General features: G+C 44.8%; 1 protein-coding gene across 1 annotated transcript; it reads right to left on the reverse strand.

Annotated features, from left to right (window-relative positions):
* Positions 1 to 1,839: 1,839 nt before the first annotated feature.
* Positions 1,840 to 20,168, reverse strand: TRAPPC6B (trafficking protein particle complex subunit 6B). Its single transcript, XM_066608327.1, has 6 exons — positions 19,912 to 20,168; positions 16,986 to 17,053; positions 14,522 to 14,639; positions 13,475 to 13,558; positions 10,258 to 10,351; positions 1,840 to 6,321 (listed from the first exon to the last, which is right to left on the reverse strand). The coding sequence occupies exons 1-6, from the start codon at positions 20,005 to 20,007 to the stop codon at positions 6,290 to 6,292; spliced, it is 492 nt and encodes a 163-aa protein (XP_066464424.1). The 5' UTR covers positions 20,008 to 20,168; the 3' UTR covers positions 1,840 to 6,289.
* Positions 20,169 to 22,477: the final 2,309 nt, after the last annotated feature.

Consider the following 22,477-nt stretch of genomic DNA (forward strand, 5'->3'; position numbering starts at 1 on the left):
TCATGCAATCATTAGAGATGTACATTAATCTACGGGGTCTGATAGAGCATGCTGCTGGTGAAGATTACAATCACGGTTCCTATATACTGTGCTTTAGTACAAACTGATCAGGATGTGAGATTAAGGTGGGTAACGTACATAAATATTGTCAGCGTGATAAATCACTTCCTAAGTTACTGTAAGATGAATGGTAAGGTTTTAGCCCTAAGGCGCACTGCCGCATACCGGAGCAGGCCACGATTTCTATTCCTGACACTTTTCTACCTATGAGTTTGAGAAGCGTTTTTTTAACCAGCTTTTCATAATAAACCAAAAGCACAGCCAATTGTGTTATTTCAGAATTCATTAAAAAAAACTAAGCAAAAATGGCACCACGTTTTCTTAGGAGTAAGCATGGGTGATAGAGGACGGACTAACACGAGTTTAGTTAAAATATGTGGTCAACTTTAAACTTTTATCTGTGTCGTTAAGACATACAAATGTATATAAATAACATTTTCCCTCAAAAGCAAGACCTGCCCTGGTTTTCGGGGAAGGCTTGAAATAAGACCTCCCCCCAAAATAAGCCCTAGCTAAAGTACATTAAAAAAAAAAGATCAATACTCACCTGGCCTGCAGCGCCTGAGTCCTTTGCGATGGTCCCTGGCACTGCAGCAAGCTGCAGTGTCCTCCACACTGAGATATCCTCTTCTTTCTGGTGACGGGGCTTTGAATACTCCGCCTCCAGCAAAGTGAGTGCTGTGATTGGATCGAGAACCAGCCAATCAGAGTCGGTGCTCGATCATTCACAGCCATTCAGTGAATGATATCATTGGCTGCGATTTGTTCAGAGTGCCAGCACTGATTGGCTGGCGCTCGACCCAATTACAGCGCTCGCTTTGCTGAACGCAGGGTATTCAAAGCCCCATCACCAAAAAGAAGAGGATATCTCAACGTGGAGGACACTGCAGACTGCCGCATTGTCGCCAGAGACCTGCAGCGCCAGGCACTGGGACGCCCTGGACCAGGTGAGTATAAGCCGCCCCCCCTCCCCTAAAAAATTAATATAAGACAGTCTTATTTTCAAGGAAACACTTATCACTACCTAAGTGATTGGAAGATATAAAAACTCTTAGAATCACTTGATCTTCTATGCCTCATTTAAAGGGAGCCTCTCACCTCTTCTGAGGCAATTAAACTGCCTACACCTGTACAACATGGGATTCCAAAACATATTTTGGAAAAATACTGATTAACCCCTTAAGGACATGGCCTAGTTTGGGCTTAAGGACACAAAGGTTTTTGGGGGATTTTCATTTCCACTTTTCAAAAGACATAACTATTTTTCTATTGATACAGCCGTACAAAGGCTTGTTTTTTGCGTAGCGAACTATAATTTTTATTGCTACCGTTTTTGGTTGCATATAATGTATTGTAAAGCTTTTTTTTTTTTTTGAGACCAGGGAGAGAAAACTGATCAATTCTGCCATTGTTTTTTAGTTATTTTTTTTTACAGTGTCAATCAAACAGCATAAATGACGCAATACATTTTTTCTGCAGGTCGGTACAATTACAGATAGCAAAAACATTTTTTTTAGGTTTTTCCACCTTTGTATAATAAAAACCCCTTTTTCGGACATTATAAGTATTTTTGCATCATTGCATTCAAAGTCGCATAATTTTATTTTTTTCTTAGGGCTTTTACCCACTAGCGTTTTTTTAACGCTGCGATATTGCTGTGTATTTTTTTACTGCATATGTCAATGGGACTTTCTAATGTTAAAATCGCATCACACAAAAATTGCAGAAGCGCAAACTTGCAATTTTTGTGCGATGCGATTATAACATTAGAAAGTCCCATTGACATATGCATTAAAAAAAAGCAGTGATATCGCAGCATTAAAAAAACGCTAGAGGGTTAAAGCCCCTAGACAGAGCTCGGTTAGGGCTTGTTTTTTTGCATCCATTTTAGGGTACATGCGGCCTTTTTGATTGCTTTTATTGCGCTTTTTTTTGGTAAAATTAATAAAATAAGCATTTTACCCCTGTCTTACTGCACAGGATAATTAGTGTACTTAAATTATAGTACAGGTAGTTATGGACATGATACTAACACGTGTTTTGTTTTTTTTTGTTTTGTTTTTTTCATACAAATGGGGGAAAATGAGCAAAAAAGGTTTAATTACTTTTTTTTTTTTACAAACCTAATGCATACCGCTATGGTCGCTATAATAAGGCATTGCAGGACTTATGTCCTGCAATGCCTTATCATTGGTTATGGCGATCATAGGCAATGGCAAAGCAGGATGCCTGTATCTGGCGTCCTGTTGCCATGGCAACCCGGCTGCCCTGCACGATTGCATCGTGGGGTCCGATGACATCACAGAAGGAGTGCGCTCCCTTCATGAACCCTTTACACACCACGATCTACATAGATCGCGGCATGTACGAGGTTAAGAGTGGAGGGTGTCCAGATGCACCTCCACTGTTGTAGCGGGAGGCCGACTATCAGTAACAGCCGGGTCCCGCTGCCGGATGGCGCAGGATGTCCTCCGATCCTGCCAGATCCACATGACATAAGGTTACATCATGTTGCCTTAAGTACCACCCTGCCATGACGTAACCTTACGTCCTGTGGCGGGAAGGGGTTAAATCACACCTTGACAAATGAGTTTTAACCTTTTTCCCACCTGGTGTGATAATTCAGACTGAGCGGTCCAGTAAGCGGGCGAAACCATTTCAGCTGCTTGAGGTGTACATTACATAATACCGCCACTCACTGCGTTCCTGCCTTGAATGACTTATCAGAGGTCATCAACAGGGCTATTGAAATTTCAACGTATGCACCTGGGAATCACGGCCCGGCGCAGTTTATTTGGCTCTTTTCTGAGCAGATTTAGACTTCTAATATATGCAAAGAGCTAGGCCGCGATCCTCAGGCGCATGTGTGAGATTTAATAGTCCTGTAGATGAAGTCTGGTACAACATGCATATCAGGCTGCCAAGAGGGTCCAGCCCGCCTGCTGCTTGGTCTGAATTAGCATGCCATGTCGGAAATGTTTAAAACTCATTTTTCATGGTATAATTTAATTAGTATTTTTACCAATAAGTTGGACAATAAGCAATACTTCATATTGTATGTTGTAGGTGGTTTAGCAGTCCCAGAAGAGGAGACGGATTACCTTTAAAACCTTTCAAAAATATTATATGTCAATGGATAAAATCACAGCCATGCATTACTTATCACATCTGGAGTGGAATCCAGACGGCTAATACTGTGAAGAGTACTGCAAGCTCAGCTACATTCAAGTGATTGAACTTGCCAAGGCACAACATAAGGAGCTGTGAGAGTCGTTATGCACTGCGGCTCTTGTACACAGCGGATTGGCAGAGTGCTGGGAGTTGGGGCCCCACCGATCTAAGATTAATGACCTAGTCTAAGAATGAAGTCATCAATATAATAATCCAGGAAAAAGGCTTTTAACGTAAAGGGACTTAAATGGTCGCTGTCATTTCAACAAATGTTTGTAGGATAGCTAATAAAAATTGCAATTTACTTTTGGCTATCAAAACTGGTGTTTCCTGCCTTAAAAATTGCTCCAAAGTACTGGCTAATGTAGGTCTCCTTTCCTCCTTATATGCTGTCCACTGCCTGTTGTCAAGTGATGCCTTTCTCTAGTAAAAGACGGATTACAGGAAGTGTGGCTTGGCTAGCAGAAAGGAGTTCTGTGTAATACATATATTCTGTTCATCCTGCTTTATTCTAGGTACTACACTAGACTGCAAGATGGTATGTAGCAGCTGAGCAAAGCAGGTTGGACAGGCTATATGTATTAGGCCACTCTCACAGATAATGGTGATGAGGTGTGCGAAACGCGGCAAAATAGAGCAGACAGTGCTTGAAAATCAAGCACATGACTGCGAGGCCCCATTGAAATTAATGGGAGCGTTATACTGCAATGTTCAAAACGTCCTTACACAGAGCTCCCTTATGCTAGCCAAGCCCCACTTACTGTAATCTATCTGTTACTAGAGACTGATATCACTTGACGACAGGCAGTGGACAGCAGCGAGGAGAGGCAGGGCCTTAGATCAGGGCAGTATTCTTATTGGTCAAATGCAGGAGACAACTAGGGGAAAGGAAGTGGCATGATGAGATCCATCCACTGATGAGAGGATGGATATAACAGGGCAACAGCTCTGGGGCACTTTTTAGGAAAATAATAAAGGAAAGTGCTCCAAATTCACATTACTACACAATCTGAGACAAAAAGCTGAAAGCTCATGTATTTATTTCAGCACTAGATGAAAGACAGGTATGCTTTAGCCCTTTCCAATCCAATTTTTATCCTGGTTTTCCTAGGGGGCTTACTCTTTTTCTGCCGTTATACAACGGCGCTATCTGCTGGCTAAAGCCAGTACTGCATGAGGTGTCACGTTGGATTGGCTCTGACAGCAGAGAGGCTGGCAATATACAGTAAGACAACCCCGACAGACGTCTTCCAACATCGGAGCTGTACAGCCCTAAATCATAATGTCTTCAGAGGTCAGACAGCGGATTGGAAAGGGTTAAGCAAGTACAAAATTCCCCACCAAAGCAATCCGAGTGCTCCTGAGCTGATGAGCTTGACATAAGCTTTTAGGTATAGTTGTGTACTAAGTTTACTGAAGCTATCGGTAACTGTAATCTTACTTTTATGGGGAGTTCCCAACCTACAGAGATCTCCAGACCAGCTTCTTCGTAGGCTATTACACAGGGTAGTTGTGATCTGCCTGGTCATCACTTATGCTTGGGGAATTTAGAATTTTTTTTGGGTAGGGGGTTAACATGAAAGACTACACTTCACACAGGCAATAACTTAATTTTAGAGGTTTTGCCTGACATAACACTTTACACTTAAGAGCGACTGGTTCTCTTTAAGACATTCGGTTGCATGCATGAAACATTATCTTACAAAGTCAGTGTTACTTGTCACAAATCAGTCAGATTTCCCTTGGCATTTTTTTTTTAAGAGGAGTGATAAAAAGGAGGTGGTCTGTTTGGTTCCTACATACACCAGACACTTTTTGCTATAATGCCATTTATGTATCCTTATACCTGCACCTAGTCTGAAGGTAGACCTTCCAGGAATAAGGCATTTTAATGACTTTTACAATACCTTTCACTAGGTTGCAATTTGCATCACTCACATTTCAGAAACCGGCGTTCACGTTGTTGAGAGATGAAATTGAAGGTTTCCTCTGCGTGCACAAAAAATGTTAATGTGCTTGTGTACATAGTTTAGTGTTCTTGTGTCCTCCATTAGATGAGTAAGTGTTAATATCCTATGTCATCCCTGTGTAATCCTAGGTCATCCCGATTTCAGGGTTGAAGACTTGTGTAAAGAGCTGACTCAGAGACATGAAGTTAAGTAGATCTTTTACATGAGCCAAGGATACTTAAAAGGGGTTGTACCAGAATTTCAAGTTATTCCCTATCCACATGATAGGGGAGAACATGCTGATCGGTGGGGTTTCACTGCTGGGACCCCAGCCAATCTCAAGACCTGGGATCCCATCCTCCTCACTGTGGGGTTACAGTTTGGAGTAGACTGAATGAAGCACTGGTCAAACAAGCACACAAGCCCTCTATTCACTTTCTTTCAAAATATGTGTATTGGTTTTCAAGCATATAAACAACATTGCATTAGTGAGTGTATCTTGGAGAATGAATTAACCTGACAACTTTGTGTCCGCGGGGGAGATATCGAGGCAAACCCCAGCCAGAGGTGTTATTCAAAGATAAGGGCCGTATAATCTCTGTGGGATTTCCAGCTTCCTGGATCGGTTGCTCACCCCGATTCCTCCCTCCTATTCTCGGGCAGTTCCCCTTTCCTATTGATGCTGTTAATTATTGCCGGGGGTCCCCGGCGTCCCCCCTCCCGCTCCCAATGGAACCGTTTACGTGCTTCAAGTTATGCAAATATAGCAATGTAAATTTTACATTAACCTCTATTCACTTTCAATGGGATTGCCAAGATACCAGAGAGGCAGCCGCTTGAGTTTTTGCATCAGCCCCCTTGAAATGAATAGTGTTAACCGACCACGGCTCCATTCAGAGTGACGTCCCTCTGGGGCGAGAAGCAACCCCCCAGTGACGAGAGTGGGATGCAGGAGATCAATGGGGTTCTCAGCTGCGAGTCCCCCACCGATCAACATGTTATCCCCTATCCTGTGGATGGGAGATAACTTGAAATTCTGGTAGAACGGCTTTAATTTGTTATGGTTCGTACAAACAGTCAGTTACATTCTTGGAATTCCTCCTTATGTGCTACAACTTCTGAATCATCACCTGGAATTTACCTATAAAAAGAGAAAGCAGCTCATTACCGGTTCACGAAAACATACAGCAATTTGCTCTAAAAGATTTAGCGGCTGATATGCAAAGTACAATAACAATAATAGCTCTGCGGGAGTATTTTATAGAGAACACACCAAATTGTGCATCGTAGGGCAACTTACCATATCATTGACAAGTCAGAGAATATACATTATCCTACCAGAAGTATTTGGACACACGTATCGGTAGAATGGGTTGTCTTGTTAGTATGCCACATGTCTTAAACCACTCTACCTGAGATGCCGACCCTTGGAGGTGTCATCATAGTTAGTGATGGGAACTGTACGCTATTGAATATATGAATTATGCCACTGCACACAAGTTGTCCATCACAAAGCACAATACATCAGGCAATCTACAATGGTGCAAGGTATGTAGTCATTGGACAGTTGAGCAATGGAAGAATGTGCTATGGAACGACGCATCACTGTATTCCATCTTCAAATTAGATGGACATAGCTGGGTGTGCAGGAGCCTGGAGAAAGCCTTCTGCCTGAGTGTGTTAAGTACAGCGGAGGTCCGTTATGGTCTGGTGTGTGTTACGTAGCATGGTCTCTGCCCATTGGATGTAGCGACAAGAACCATGAACATGGAACCTGACATTCTAGATAATAATGTGCTGCTGACAATGTGTTAATACTCTGCTAATGGTCAGTAATACTTCCAACAAGACAATGCGCCTTGTCACAAATCCATCACTGTTCTACGTTGTTTGAGGATATGGATGTTGCACGATTGGCCGGGCTGCACAGAGTCCTGACCTGAACCCTACTGAACATATTTGGGTCGAACTGGAACATCGAGTCAAAAAATATGAGAGAATTCGCCAGATTTTGCAGGATGATTGGAGGGAAATACCAGCTGAAAGAGGTTGTGGTGAAAGGGTTAGAGATTTCTTTCAGCAAGGGTTTATTATGTGGGGTTAACCAGGATAATGAGTGGAGTTTGGTCCCTAGGGGTTGGTGTTTTAGTTTGGTCCAAAGTTTGTTATTGGTGACGTGTGTTTGCTCGATTATTCGGGCTAAATGAACAGCGTTGTGGTTAGCAGCCTCGAAAAAAACTACTGCAAGAAGGAAAGGTAGAGAAATATCTTAAAACTTGGTCCAAGTGGATTTCCTTTCAAGAATAAAAATTCTCAGCCAATCAGAGGCAGCACTCACTTACCCATTCATGAATTCATGAATGGGTGAGTGAGAGCTGCCTCTGATTGGTGAGGGCTGTGACCAATCAGAGGCAGCCCATTCAGCAGGCGGGGATTTTAAATCCCCGGCTGCTGAATACTACACAGAGCAGTTCAGGAGAACTGCCGGCCGGACGCAGCTGAACTCCGTCTGCAGGGAAAAGGTGAGTATATATATATATTTTTTATTTTTACACATTTTAGGATGGTTTTCAGGGAAGGGCTTATATTTTTAAGCCCTTCCCGAAAATTCATCCCGCGCTCGCCGGCAGCCCATTGCTTTCAATGGAGCCGGTTGTATTGCCGGCTCCATTGAATTCAATGGGCGAACATCATTCTTCTCTGCCACAGCTGTTACAGTATGCTGCCACCGGCGCCATTGAGCGCATATCTAGAACACAAGGAATCGCAGAACGCAGATAGGCACGTTCTGCGAATCGTTGTGCCCTATAATTTATCGCACATCCGCATAAAAAGCGGACACGTGACCGATCCCATTGCGAAGCATTGGGTCTATATATGCGCGGATCGCATGCGCAAATCTCGCAAAAAAACGCCTGACCGAGGCCTTATTCCTGTCCCATCCCCTACCTTTGTTAATTCTATCTCACTTTTTGCAATTCTGTTCAGTGCAGTGGAAATTTTTTGTAGCCTTCTCCAGATCTGTGCCTCAACACAATCCTGTCTCTGCACTCTACAAGCATTTATTATCCTCCTTATGGCTTGGTTTTGGTTCTGAGATTTGCAAGCTGTGAGACCTCATATAGATAGGGTGGGTCTTTTAGAATGATGTCCAATTAACCAACTTTACCACAGGTGGACTCCAATTAAGGTGTAGAAACATCTTAAAGATGTTCAAGAGAACTACCGTAAGAGGTTCCCAGAGCTAAATGTAGAGAGTCCTACCAAAGAGTCTGTTCTACAACTCCTGTAGCCTTTAAATGGAACAAGTAATTACCTTTATGCCGCTTGAACATCAAACCGCATGAAATCTGGACAGGTGCCCCATTATACACAGGTATGTTTTAGTGTGAAATGCAGCAGAAGCAGGAACGGGGAGAAGAGTCATCAGAACGGTGGCTCGCCGGCTTCTCCTCGCCTGTCTCGTCTAGATTAATAGGTTTCTTCCCATAAACAAACAGGGAAGATACCTGTCAATCTAGCCAAGCTGGGCAGTAGGAAGTCAGTGTGGAGCCTCCCTAATGACTTTTTCCTGGTCCTGGTTGCTTCTTAAAGTGTATTTGCAATAAAACATTGTGGCAATTCACAGTAAAACATACATATGTAATGCGGACGTCTGTTGGGATTTCATGCCACCCTGGTTCAGGCAACATGAAGCTAGCGGTAGACATGCAGTCAGCTCGTTCCTGCTTTTTCTCCCTCTTGTCACACCAATGGCCACATTTATCAGTGCAATAGTTGTCATCAGACCTCCATTTTTTTCTATAGGTGCAATAAATGGGAACCCAGCTCACAGACAATAGTGGAAGATCCAGTGCAGATGCAATGCGTATAATAACTTGCTGGAATGTCACTTTAGAGTACAGTAAATGTAATGTGAAAATTAGAAATTAGCTAAATCCAAGCTCTCCTTCTGGCTGCTTGCTTAAAGGGGTTGTCCAGGATTGGAAAAAACATAGCAGCTTTCTTCCAAAACCACAGCTGTATATGGGTTGAGTGTAGTTCTCAAGTACAGCTCCATTGATCCTTCTCCCATCCCCTTGTCATCTGCCGTTGGGGAGAAGTTGGGGCACCCTCATGTACATTAGAGTTGGTTGCTCTATCTAATGTTCATATTTAGGAAAGGAAAAATGCATATAAAACTCAATTATGAATTGTAGCCATTTTCACATGTGCTGACATCTAGTGGCTAAACAGGCTCCATTGCAGACTTTGTGCAGGAAAGAGAGGGGGGGGGGGGGGGGGGGGGGACTTAGGTTTCAAACTTTAACAGTAAAACATCCCTCTTAGGCCTCATGTCCACGGGGAAAATCGGGCCCGCTACGGATTCTACATGTAGAATCTGCAGCGGGTCCCTCCTGCCCCGCGGACACGAGCGCTGAAAATAAGAATAAATAAGAATAAACTCACCTCCCATCCGCTCCGTTTCTTCTCTGCGTCGCGGCCGGATCTTCTTTCTTCGGCCGGCGGATGAATTCGTCACGCCGGCGGCACGTCGCCGACGTGCCGCGCGCATGCGCCGGGCACATCCGCCGAGCCGAAGCAAGGGAGATGCGGCCGTAAGGAAGAGAAGACCTTCCCGGCCCGCTGCGGGTGAGTAAATGCTTTTAAATTCCTATTTTAGTTCTCCCGCGGATCCGGACGGCTTCCATAGGCTTCAATAGAAGCCCGCGGGAGCTGTCCCCGCGGGAGACCCGCATGAAAATGGAGCATGGTCCAGATTTTTTCATGCTCCATTTTTTTTAAAATCACTTTTATTGACGATCCGCGGGTATTTATCAACCCCGCGGGTGGTCAATGCATCCCTATGGGGTGCGGATCCGCGCGCGGGAGAAGAGTTAAAATCCGCTGCGGATTTTAATTCTTATTTTCCCCGTGGACATGAGCCCTTAGGCGGCAAAACAAAAGGTAGGGGTAGTTCCACTGAGGATCGCTTCCAGCAAGTACACCAGACATAACTCAAGATAAATTACTAGTACAAATAAAGCATAAACCATAGGCTTTGAAAACATGTATACATGTATTCACATATACTCACATGCAGGCATAACCGAGACTTCAGCTGTTACAATACTTCTTATTCCCAAATTAGATAATCCTCCTCGAATTAAACCACATGTGAATGCCAAATACTGCAGATATAAAAGGGGAAAAAAAGCAGCACAATAATGGTGCTATTATACAAACGCTAGTGATTGCCAGGTGCAGAGGTATTTCAATCTTGGCTTTTCGTGGCCAAGATGGGAAAATCTGGGGCTCTGTGTCAACCACCTATCGGAAAAGTCAAGTAATTCATCTTAGCACCGTTTCAGTAGCTCTCACTCGAGAGAGTGGTTTCCGCAGCTCCCATTCACTTCTATGAGAGTTCCCAGAAATGGCGCTGGGCTCTTTCTGTAGGCTACGGCCAGGTGGCCGGTAACCATGGAGGTGATTTCCCATCTTGGCTAAACTTTAAAGGTAAATAGTGAGTATTAGCTATGTTCATGTAAGGGTGCAAAAAATCTCTGGGGAACAAATTAGTAGAAGTGAACATTTTAATGAGAAGAATCTAGAATCAGACTCATTAGCATGAAATGGAACAAGAACACAGCAGTCATCAGACTAAGGCTTGCGTTTAGTTGCCGTCATTAAAGGACCCATTTACACAGAGCGATGCTCACTCAAATTGCTAAAAGCAATCGTTTGTGCAATCATCGTTGCATCTAAACGCGCGTCCATTGTGAATTTTTCGTGCACTGCTAGCTGATCATTAAATTCAGGCCAAACTAAAAATTGTTGTTCAGCCTTCTCAGCAGTTCTCCACGGGGAGTGCTGATAGCATTGTTTCCCGCTGGAGAACAAAGGAACTGAATGCAGATAAGAGCCCTCGGGCTATTAACTGCTTTCAGCTAAGGCTTCATTTGCACACTTAATTGCTATTAAGTAGCTGAGTAGCTACTTAATAGTTTATGCAAAATGATCGCTCAAAGCTGTCACTCAAACTGTCGTTTGAGCGATCATCGCTCCGTGTAGATGGGGCTTTACTTGTAAATGCAAATGGTGTCCCATCAGTATGATGGCCTTTCCCAAGGGCAGATTAATACATAATGTATTTGCACGACTGAAATGTGCTTACGTCCATGAGTCCAAACAGTGACCCCTATAGTAGCCCCAGTAGTAATAGTGACCCCCCACAGTGGCCCCAGTAACAAGTGTCCTCTATATTGACACCAGTACTGTCCCCTATAGTGGCCCCAGTAGTAACAGTGGCCGGAGTAGTAATAGTGACCACCATAGTAGTCCCAGAGATGCTGCCTAGCCAGAGGCCAATAGCAACTCTCCCATTGGATCAGGAAAAGGTAATCTGGCATCATGAGGCATAGGTTTTATTGCAGAAGGTATATCTGGATACAGAATTTTATCTTTCTGTTTCCTGGAGAAACGTGTGGTGTTTGTCATGCAGAAATAACAGTCAGTATGGGGGTCTCTTTGTTCTTTCCATACCATCGGAATGGCGAATGGCGTTCTACTCTTGCCTTTCAGCCACTAAGTGAGATGAGGATTACATGACATGCGATGCCACTTCTTATCTTGGTCACCCAGCTTCATTCCCAAATACTTGTGATAGGCCTGCTTTACCAAGGATGTTGTTTTCCTCCACTGTGTCTTTGTTGTGAACTGTCCGCAGACATAGCAAAAAATTGTCTGGGTTGTTCAGACATCTGCACTGCTCAGCCATATTGTTACTAAATTTTAAAAAATAGCCACAGTCTAATCAATGACCTGTAAAAACACAGTTCATTACTTAAAACTTACTGATGGATGATCAGCAGCGTTTCCCCCACGTGGAAACAATCTATATGTCACATAAACCTACCCTTATAGTGTTCAGTCAGCGAGTGGCGCGTTACAGTGATTGCACAATAGCTGCACAATCACTTTTGTTCTTTAAGGTTAATGGCGAGCCTACTGGATTAATTTTATAGGCTTACACCCCTCTACCCATTGAGAGCATATGCTGAACACTACATGTATGGGGGAAGTGGGGTGGTTGGCAGTGGATGCTGTTGGCCACACTAGTGTTAAGCTGACAGCTATCAGAGGTGTATGTTCAACCTTCAATACTACCTCATGGACAACTGTATAGTGTTAGACCATGGGAGAAATCTACAGTGGCCACAGGAGCCTATGAGAAGCATATAAATATGAATATCGTGCAGTCTTTCAAGGTGAGACTAGCAGATTTGCCACTCCAGGATTACCATTTTAGTTCACACTAGCGTTTTTTCGGCGGATCCCGTTTTACAAAAAATGGAATTGTATAAAACGAAAGTAAAAGAAAAGGAAAAATCTGTTTTCATCTATTTCAGTCTCCTATTACCTACTCTGTAAAATAAAAAAAGATTCTTTTTTGTTCTGCTTTTTTTTGAACCAGAAACAAAAGCATAGCAGAAATGGAGATGGGAAACTGAGAAAAGCATTGAAACTGAAGATCTGCAGTTTCAATACATTTCTATGGGCAGGAAATATAATATGTTTGCTTGCAGGCAGACAGTTTAATTATCACCTCCTATAGTCTTCTAAATAAGCTACAGACCAGACCATAAATATCCAGTCGGGAGGATAAGCTGTGATCTTCTCTATTACAACTGTGTGACAGGAGTGCCTATGTCACCATCTATGCAGTTTCTGTGGTAGCATCCATGTAACGGCATCACAAAGACTGCAAAATTGACTAGTTTTAGACAGAACCACCCCAAGCAGATCTGAGCTGGTCAGAATTGAGATCACATGACCCTTTGAGGAAAATGAGTCTCGGAGATTAGACAGAAGGAAATAACTAACCAGAGTAACATTAGCTCACTTATATATACTGGAAAAAACCATACAAAACGTCACATATACAGAAAAATCCTCTTTACTTCGGGCCCTCTTAGACGAGCGATTATCGTTTGAGCTAATAATGTCATTGCTTGTGCAGCCTGTTTATACAGCCAGATACGTGGTTGGCTCGTTCAAACAAGAGTCTTTCACACTCGCTGTGTAAGTGACTGAGAAGAACTGAACAATAAGTGACCGAGCCAGCCATGACTTCTATGCCTGCGTAAAATGAACGACAAAACGAAAAGTGACCGATTATCGTTTGTCATTCGGTCATTGGTCTGTGCTTAGACTCAACGATTATCATCCACTTTTGGTGGCTTGAATGATAATCATTCCGTCTAAAAGTATGCGAAGGTCAGTTACAGCGCTAATCTGTTAGACGATATTCTTACCTTGGGGGCATGTTCCATGTACTGTTTCCCTGCAGACATTTGAGTGATAAGTCGGAATTTGTTATCCTGGAGCACATAAATTCCCTGTAGGGAAAGAATAAAAAACAGCACATGAATGAAATAGATGCACAAATGCTGCAAATGTGAAGGAAACAGGAACATTATGGGGACACGGATGACAATCTGCATCTCAAGCATACAGCTCTACTGAAAATCAGGGGAAGACCTTACAGACCAGCCATTCCCATCACATGTGTGAATATAAGTTACTTATCCTGTGTGTGTGTGTATATATATATGTATAGTAATATATAAAGTGTGTATGTGTATGTATATATATATATATATATATATATATATATATATATATATATATATATATATATATATATATATATATATATATATATATATATAGTCAATCTAGGGATTTAGTAATCATAATAAAGATTATTGCTACTACGTGCCAACTCCCTTCTGCTGTGTTACACAGGGTGACAGTATCTGGTGGTGTATATAATAATGGCTGCATGTCCCGCTCTTCTGAATGGTACATGCAAAAATATAGGATTTAATTGGATGTTCTATACAGATCCAGTTTTAAAAGATGTGGTCCTATCAAACACCCCCCTTTGCTGCAGAAGCTCCTCTGATGGCAAGCGGATCATAGGAGGTCCGGAAGTAATCAAGGGAAGTTGCCAAGATATAGAGCTAGGCTCAGTTCACATCTCACTATATGAAGACGTCAGCGCATTGGGCCAGGATAGCATCCTGCACATACACAAATGTAGCCATAAGCCCTCATTGACCCCAGGGAAGGTAAAAGACTGCCCTTTAGGCCTCTGTTGGGGTAGTATGTGCCGGCATATCCTTTTTCTTCCCCATTGTGGCCACAGGTTGACGCACGGCTCGGAAGCAGGTAGGTCCCCGCTCGTGTGTTTACCGTAGCCAGTTACCTACACAATGTATGTGCACTCATCCCACAGCAAACCCCTCTGAATGGTAAAGTAAACGGCACGGTGGTATTACATGCTGCGAGCGCGTCACCTGGTGATTGGTCCGCAGGTTGTCGATTTGTTTCTTGAACACAGTTGTCCAAAAATCTTTGCAGACGAATTTCATAATATCTAATTCATCTTTGAAGCGGGCGGTATCCTTGGTAAACCTGAGTGAGAAAAGACGGTCACATTACCATCCCTAGCAGACGTGACAAGGAACGACTTCATCTTCTCACCTATTTCCATAGTGATTCCCCATTAACCCCTTAATGACCACAGTGTTTCGATCCTCGAGGAACAGACACTTTTTAGAGATTTTATGCATATGGTAGTTTTATGGCCCTATTTTTTTTTTCCTTTCTTGGGCTACCAAAACTATTTTTGCGTCTTTTTTTTTTTCGTGACATAGAGGGCTGTTTTTAATACCTTTTTTCATAGACTTTTTTTCTCCTTTTTTGTTTTATAAGGGGGAACGTACAAAAAGTTAAAATAAAGTCTAAAAATGGGTTTCCCATCTTCTTTCGAACATTTTGATATATAGAACTTGCATAGTCTCAGATTCTTGGACGGTTTAGATTGGTGTGGGTGTTTAAGTATATTTTTATTGCATTATTTTCCTTCTTTTTGTAGCCATTCTTTATCCTATATGTCCCATAAGACCTTTTGGTGGACATTCACAAAGTCACTTATCTGATTTCACAGTTTTCCAGGAAAACATCCCCCTGTAGTGACAATAGTCACTGGCAGAGCTGGGCTGGTGTTTGTTAAGATCCAACAGCCAAGCCATGCCGGAGGTCTATGGTGATTATTGAGCATTATGTAGGCAGGGAGGAAAAAAAAACTACAACAGAATTAATTAATATATATTAGTCAGTCGGTGGATTTCAACCATTAGTGAATTAGTGCGTTATTATATATACTACTTTAAAGGGCTTTTCCCACTACAAATGTTTTTGTTTTTTTAAACAACTGGCCATGTCAAAAAATAATAAAATAAACCGTTCTCACCCCTCTACTCCCCCAGGAAACGCTGAAAAAGGTCCCTGTATGTTGCTGGTCTCTGATAGTGAAAATTACGTAAGTGCTGCAGCCAATCAGAAGCTTCGGCATCACTGCCGGTTTTTCTGACAGCAGTGCTCACATCCTGGGCAGCATGATGCCAGGAGTTTCGAATGGTGATCTGTGGTCTCTGTTTGGCTGCAGCAGTCACAGAGACCGGCATGACCACAGGACCTGTTGCAACGTTTCCCAGTGAGAGAAGAGAAGCGAAAATAGTTTTCTATAACATGGCCACTTGTTGTTTTTATTTTTTATTTAGTTTTAGTTTTTTTTTGTTTTAAAATCTTTGTAGTTGAGACAACCCCTTTAAGGGTGCGTTCACGCTTACGTCCGTGTGTTCATGCTTTAATCCCATTCCCTTTAGTAGTAGTTTCCACTGCAGTTTGTCCGCAGTGTTTCCACAACATGTGAACACATCTTGAAGGGGTTTTCCAGGATACAAAATTAATAAAAATTGAATTCTCACCTATCCCAGCTGCTCCTTGACCAACACTGCAGCCCCATTGCCCGCCACACAGGACCCAGAAGAAGCAACGGGCAGTCACATGCTGCTCATTGTGAATGGGCCCACTGAGTCACTCGAAGGCTGCAGCGTTGATTCTTCCATGGCTGCTGAAGGCTACGAGTGGCTTCTTCCGATTCCCGAGCAGCGGGTACTGGGGCTGCAGTGCTGGATGGGAATTAGCTGGTATAGGGGAGTAATCACTTTTCAATAATTTTAAGCCATTTTACCTTTTTTTTGATCTCCTGGAAAACCACTTTAACAAGATTTTCCCCTAGAGAGGATAAGTCCCAATATGCAATCCTACAGCCAGCACATCACGATGTAACTAACAGGCTGCTTGGTTTATGTAACACTTGGAGCAACTCACTGATATGTTAGGGACCAGAGAACCCTTTATGCCACTTTGTGTCTAGATTCTACTAAATCCACATCAGTCCATTATCAGGCTGTGACGTCATTACATGGCAACATGGCATCTGGCATCACCCACCACCTTTACACGCCATATACCCTAATCTGTAAAAAGTTGATCAGGAAAGATGCAAAAATATGGCACAGAAAAAAGAAATGGCAGATAAGAATAAGGCTCTTTTCACGCTTTTAGATTGTGTTTTTTCAATCCAACGCCAATTCCATCCTGGTTTACATCTTGTATGCAACAAACTGCATAGGGACAGAGACTGGGCAGAACCATAGGCTTCAATATGTGAGATGGAGACCTCTTTGTCTGCATTGCACATGGTTCCCTGCCTCGTCATTTTTGTTTTAGCTGGATGCAAAAGTGCCCCTGGTTCTATCCCAGTTTCTTTCCCCTTACAGTTTTCTGCATAGAAGATGGAAACCATGGTGGAACCAACACTGGGAATTGAAGAAGTGCTATGTGAAAAGAGCCTCAGCCATGAGTAGAGCCCAATAAGGGTTACCACTACAACTAGGCAGTAGAGCCTACCTCTCTATTAAGCCTTGTCCCACTCGAAAGCCCATATTCTCCAGCTTGGTGATGCACCTTCCATTCTCCTATAGAAGAAATGCAGACATTATGCTTCCATACAAAATAAGTAAACTCTGTTAGAAAGCAAAAGAACCTCAATCTCCATACTGTTACTTATGGCCAGATGTAAACTATTGATGGTCTATCCTCAGGATAGGCCATTAATAGTAGATCAGCAGGGGTCTGCCACCTGGGATGCAACTAACTAGCTATTTACCGGACTGGTGTACTCTCAAGTACTGAGTGGATTTCTGCAGGAAGCAGACAGCTCCATTCCTACTGTAATTGCCCAGCTTAGTATTACAGGCAGAGTTCCTAATCATTTCAATGAGAAGTCTGCCTGCAATACCAAGCTGGGCCACCGCAATGAGAACTGAGCTGTCAGCTTCCTGCAGAAATTAGCTCTGTGCAAAAGTGCACTGGCCTGGCGAACAGCTGATCGGCGTGGCTCCTAGGTGGCTGAACACTACTGACTTAATGTTGATGGCCTATCTTAAGGATACATCATCAACATCCCCTTTTAAGGAACCCCTCAGGATATTTTCCTTAAAGCTAGGCGACAGTCCCTGGGTTCATTTCACATCAATAGACCGGTGATACCTCTCATTACACTGTAGAAGGGCGGCTTGAATTGATTTGCATCCCCAGCGCTTTGCAGCAAGGGGGCATTTTTTGTGTAAGGCCGCCAGCAGACTGCCGGGTTAGATCCGGCATCGAGAATTTTTGCAGCGGGACCCGACCCGTGCGCCTGCAGAGAGCAGCGCGGAACTCACCGGCTCCCGCAGCTCCGGCTCTTTCATGTGCCGGCTGACGGCGCATGCGCGAGCCCTGCACAGACTTAGAGCATGCCGCGCTTTGTTTGCTGCGTGGGATTTCACGCAGACAAACCGCGGCCGTTTGCATAGGATTGCGTGTTGTAATGCAATCCTATGCAGGCGTGTACAGGCGGAAATTCTGCAGGGAATCCCGCCGTGGAATTTCCACTTGTCTGCAGGCGGCCGAAATGTGCTCTGCTTGTATTTATACAAGCAAAAAGGTCCCCATAAAAGTCAACAGGGCAATACGCAAGGAGATGCGCAATACGCTGCATAATTCTAGATACAGAACCCATCTGGAACTCATTAGACTAATTAGCCATTTCCATCAGTCTTTGTTTGCCATGTGTAAATGAACACAGCCTGCGGGCGGAAAGCGTACAGTATAAATACGCTAAAATGAGTAAAAAAAAAAAGTGTCATTCGTTCTGTAAAAACGCAGCACTCAAAAGACACACAAAAATAAAACCCATTCTTTGCAGCGATGTTGTTGCGATACGGAAAAATCACAGCATGTCCCAATATTCTGCAAAAAACCCCACATTATTTCCGTTGCATCGCACGTGGATCTACGTGCGCGTTTCATGTGAATGTGATTTTTAATTTTTCCAATTGAAAATGCATGCGACTTTTAGGTGTGTGAAGTCACATGTGATGCGATTTTCTCACAATGTGCATCGCATGCACCATCGGAAGTTTACAAGCTCGATATCAATCTGCGTTTCTCGCGCCGATCTCACGCTCGCCATATACCCAACAGTGAAAGTAATGCCATATTATATTAGTATATGACATTACTTTCTGCTACCTGGCGGCTCGTCCTCAGAATGATGGGGCAGACAGCATGTGGACGATGTTGTGTGCTGCCCACCGCAAGTTGTGCCCAATATTCCCGGGCGCAATTTGCCTGTCTGAAAAACGCCTAAGGCCACATTCTCCCAACAATTGAGTCTTTAATCGGTGTGCAGCTCCCTACGACACCCATATGCGGCCGGCATGTCCGTTGTGTAACTATTTGCCCGCAATTTAAAAAAACAAAAAACTGACGTGAGCGGGGCCGCGGGCATAACTGGCATCAGCCAGCACACTGGCACATACATGTATACACGGACACTCAGAAGCATTAGTAAGTTCTAGTTCGCGCCCGTGAATCACATGGGGCATTGTGATCGTTTTCATGCGGACTGCGGGAACGGCCTCGCTGGCTACAATGGAGCTGTGGAATCACGCTCGTCTGAAGCCGGCTTCACACCTGCATCAACATATTTGCGCACACCTGAGTATTTGCGGAACGCACAATGCTTTTTACGCGCGTCTTGATTTGTTTTATTGTACTTTTTGCCTTCCGCAACACATTCATTTGTGCGCGGCACACAAAGATGCACCGATTGAAATGGCTAATTAGTTCTGTGTCCTTTTCCCAGCAAAATTACGCAGTATTTCACGCATCTCCTTGCGAATTTCGCACACATTTGTGCGCCTGTCTAAGGGGACGCAGAAAAATACAGCATGTTCTATTTTTTTTGTTGCACGACCAAAGTGCATGCAGAATTATGGAAATGATATCAGTGGGTCGATTCTGTGTATTGCACATGCAAATACGCCCGTGTGAAGCCGACCTCAGCAATAGATCCATAAAATCCGGATAGCGAACGTACATGTCCGTGTTTTTCTTTTTTTTGCATTCCGATCTACAAATCTGAGAAGAATGGCGCACGCTGATTTTTTTTTTTTATTTTTTAAAGCTCGTAGACTTGGCATCCATTTGGAAGGTTTCAATTTTTTTTCACTGCATGGAATAGCGTAAGAGACCGCGCTAGGGCAAGGGGGATCATGCTTGGGCATAAACTCCAAAAAAATCCTGCAATGTAGATTTTTTGTGCTTTTCCTAGCAGCCTATGGTGAACTTATGCAGCAAAGGTCTACAGTACTGCGCCATTTAGGTGTGCAGCTGATATACTGAGGAGACCCGGCTCCTCCATTCTCGGGTCATAACACCCCCAACTAGTGGCATAAATGCCCATCACTGCCACAAGTCCGCAGTGCACATAGCTGGCAGGGTCACTTACCGCATCCCCCTGCTCCGAGGACTTATACACACAGGACACCATCTCATTGTGCAGCAGCAGGAACAGCGCCTCATCCGCCAGGTCCTGCTTGTTCATAGCCGGGGGCAAAACACTGGGGGCAGGAGCCACCTACAACACAATGCCGGAGCCAGCACTGCCCACAGTCCTGGCACTGACTGGCATCAGCCTGACATCCTGTACAGTACATTACACTCTCCACTAGGGGGCGATGGCTCGCTGGAGACGTCACGGCCGTGTAATCTGTCACATGACTAGCAGGGGCGCCGGCTTCTAACCTGACAGCGTTATCTACGGCAGCTATGGAACTACAGCTCCCAGCATGCCATGCGGCTGCTTATGGAACTACAGCTCCCAGCATGCCACGCGGCTTCCATGGAACTACAGCTCCCAACATGCCACGCGGCTGCTATGGAACTACAGCTCCCAGCATGCCAAGCAGCTTACAGAACACCCTGGGGTTTGTGGTTGGAGAGTTGTTATACGCTCCTGCTGATTTACAGTGTTACACTAGACTAGAAAAAACACTGGGGGCAGGAGCCACCTACAACACAATGCCGGAGCCAGCACTGCCCACAGTCCTGGCATTGACTGGCATCAGCCTGACATCCTGTACAGTACATTACACTCTCCACTAGGGGGCGATGGCTCGCTGGAGACGTCACGGTCGTGTGATCTGTCACATGACAAGCAGGGGCGTGGCTTCTAACCTGACCAGCATGCCACGCGGCTGCTTTTGGCACTACAGCTCCCAGCATGCCACGCGGCTGCTGTGGAACTACAGCTCCCAGCATGCCAAGCAACTTACAGAACACCCTGGGGTTTGTGGTTGGAGAGTTGTTATACGCTCCTGCTGATTTACAGTGTTACACTAAACTAGAAAAAACACTGGGGGCAGGAGCCACCTACAACACAATGCCGGAGCCAGCACTGCCCACAGTCCTGGCACTGACTGGCATCAGCCTGACATCCTGTACAGTACATTACACTCTCCACTAGGGGGCGATGGCTCGCTGGAGACATCACGGTCGTGTGATCTGTCACATGACTAGCAGGGGCGCCGGCTTGCATATTAACACATTCTGCCGCAGAATGTGTTAATATGCCGCCGGCTTCTAACCAGCCTTATATACGGCTGCTATGGAACTACAACTCCCAGCATGCCACGCTGCTGCTATGGAACTACAGCTCCCAGCATGCCACGCTGCTGCTATGGAACTACAGCTCCCAGCATGCCACGCGGCTACTATGGAACTACAGCTCCCAGCATGCCACGTGGCTGCTTTGGAACTACAGCTCCCAGCATGCCAAGCAGCTTACAGAACACCCTGGGGTTTGTGGTTGGAGAGTTGTTATACGCTCTTGCTGATTTACAGTGTTACACTAGACTAGAAAAAACACTGGGGGCAGAAGCCACCTACAAAAAAATGCCGGAGCCAGCACAGCCCACAGTCCTGGCATTGACTGGCATCAGCCTGACATCCTGTACAGTACATTACACTCTCCACTAGGGGGCGATGGCTCGCTGGAGACGTCACGGTCGTGTGATCTGTCACATGACGAGCAGGGGCGTGGCTTCTAACCTGACTGCGTTATCTACGGCTGCTATGGAACTACAGCTCCCAGCATGCCACGCGGCTGCTTATGGAACTACAGCTCCCAGCATGCCACGCGGCTGCTACGGAACTACAGCTCCCAGCATGCCAAGCAGCTTACAGAACACCCTGGGGGTTGTGGTTGGAGAGTTGTTATACGCTCCTGCTGATTTACAGTGTTACACTAGACTAGAAAAAACACTGGGGGCAGGAGCCACCTACAACACAATGCCGGAGCCAGCACTGCCCACAGTCCTGGCACTGACTGGCATCAGCCTGACATCCTGTACAGTACATTACACTCTCCACTAGGGGGCGATGGCTCGCTGGAGACGGCACGGCCGTGTAAGCTGTCACATGACTAGCAGGGGCGCCGGCTTCTAACCTGACAGCGTTATCTACGGCAGCTATGGAACTACAGCTCCCAGCATGCCACACGGCTTCTATGGAACTACAGCTCCCAGCATGCCACGCGGCTGCTATGGAACTACAGCTCCCAGCATGCCAAGCAGCTTACAGAACACCCTGGGGTTTGTGGTTGGAGAGTTGTTATACGCTCTTGCTGATTTACAGTGTTACACTAGACTAGAAAAAACACTGGGGCAGGAGCCACCTACAACACAATGCCGGAGCCAGCACTGCCCACAGTCCTGGCACTGACTGGCATCAGCCTGACATCCTGTACAGTACATTACACTCTCCACTAGGGGGCGATGGCTCGCTGGAGACGTCACGGTCGTGTGATCTGTCACATGACTAGCAGGGGCGTGGCTTCTAACCTGACTGCGTTATCTACGGCTGCTATGGAACTACAGCTCCCAGCATGCCACGCGGCTGCTTATGGAACTACAGCTCCCAGCATGCCACGCGGCTACTATGGAACTACAGCTCCCAGCATGCCACGCGGCTACTATGGAACTACAGCTCCCAGCATGCCAAGCAGCTTACAGAAC

The sequence above is a fragment of the Eleutherodactylus coqui genome, chromosome 6, assembly GCF_035609145.1.
Source record: "Eleutherodactylus coqui strain aEleCoq1 chromosome 6, aEleCoq1.hap1, whole genome shotgun sequence".
NCBI lineage: Eukaryota > Metazoa > Chordata > Amphibia > Anura > Eleutherodactylidae > Eleutherodactylus > Eleutherodactylus coqui.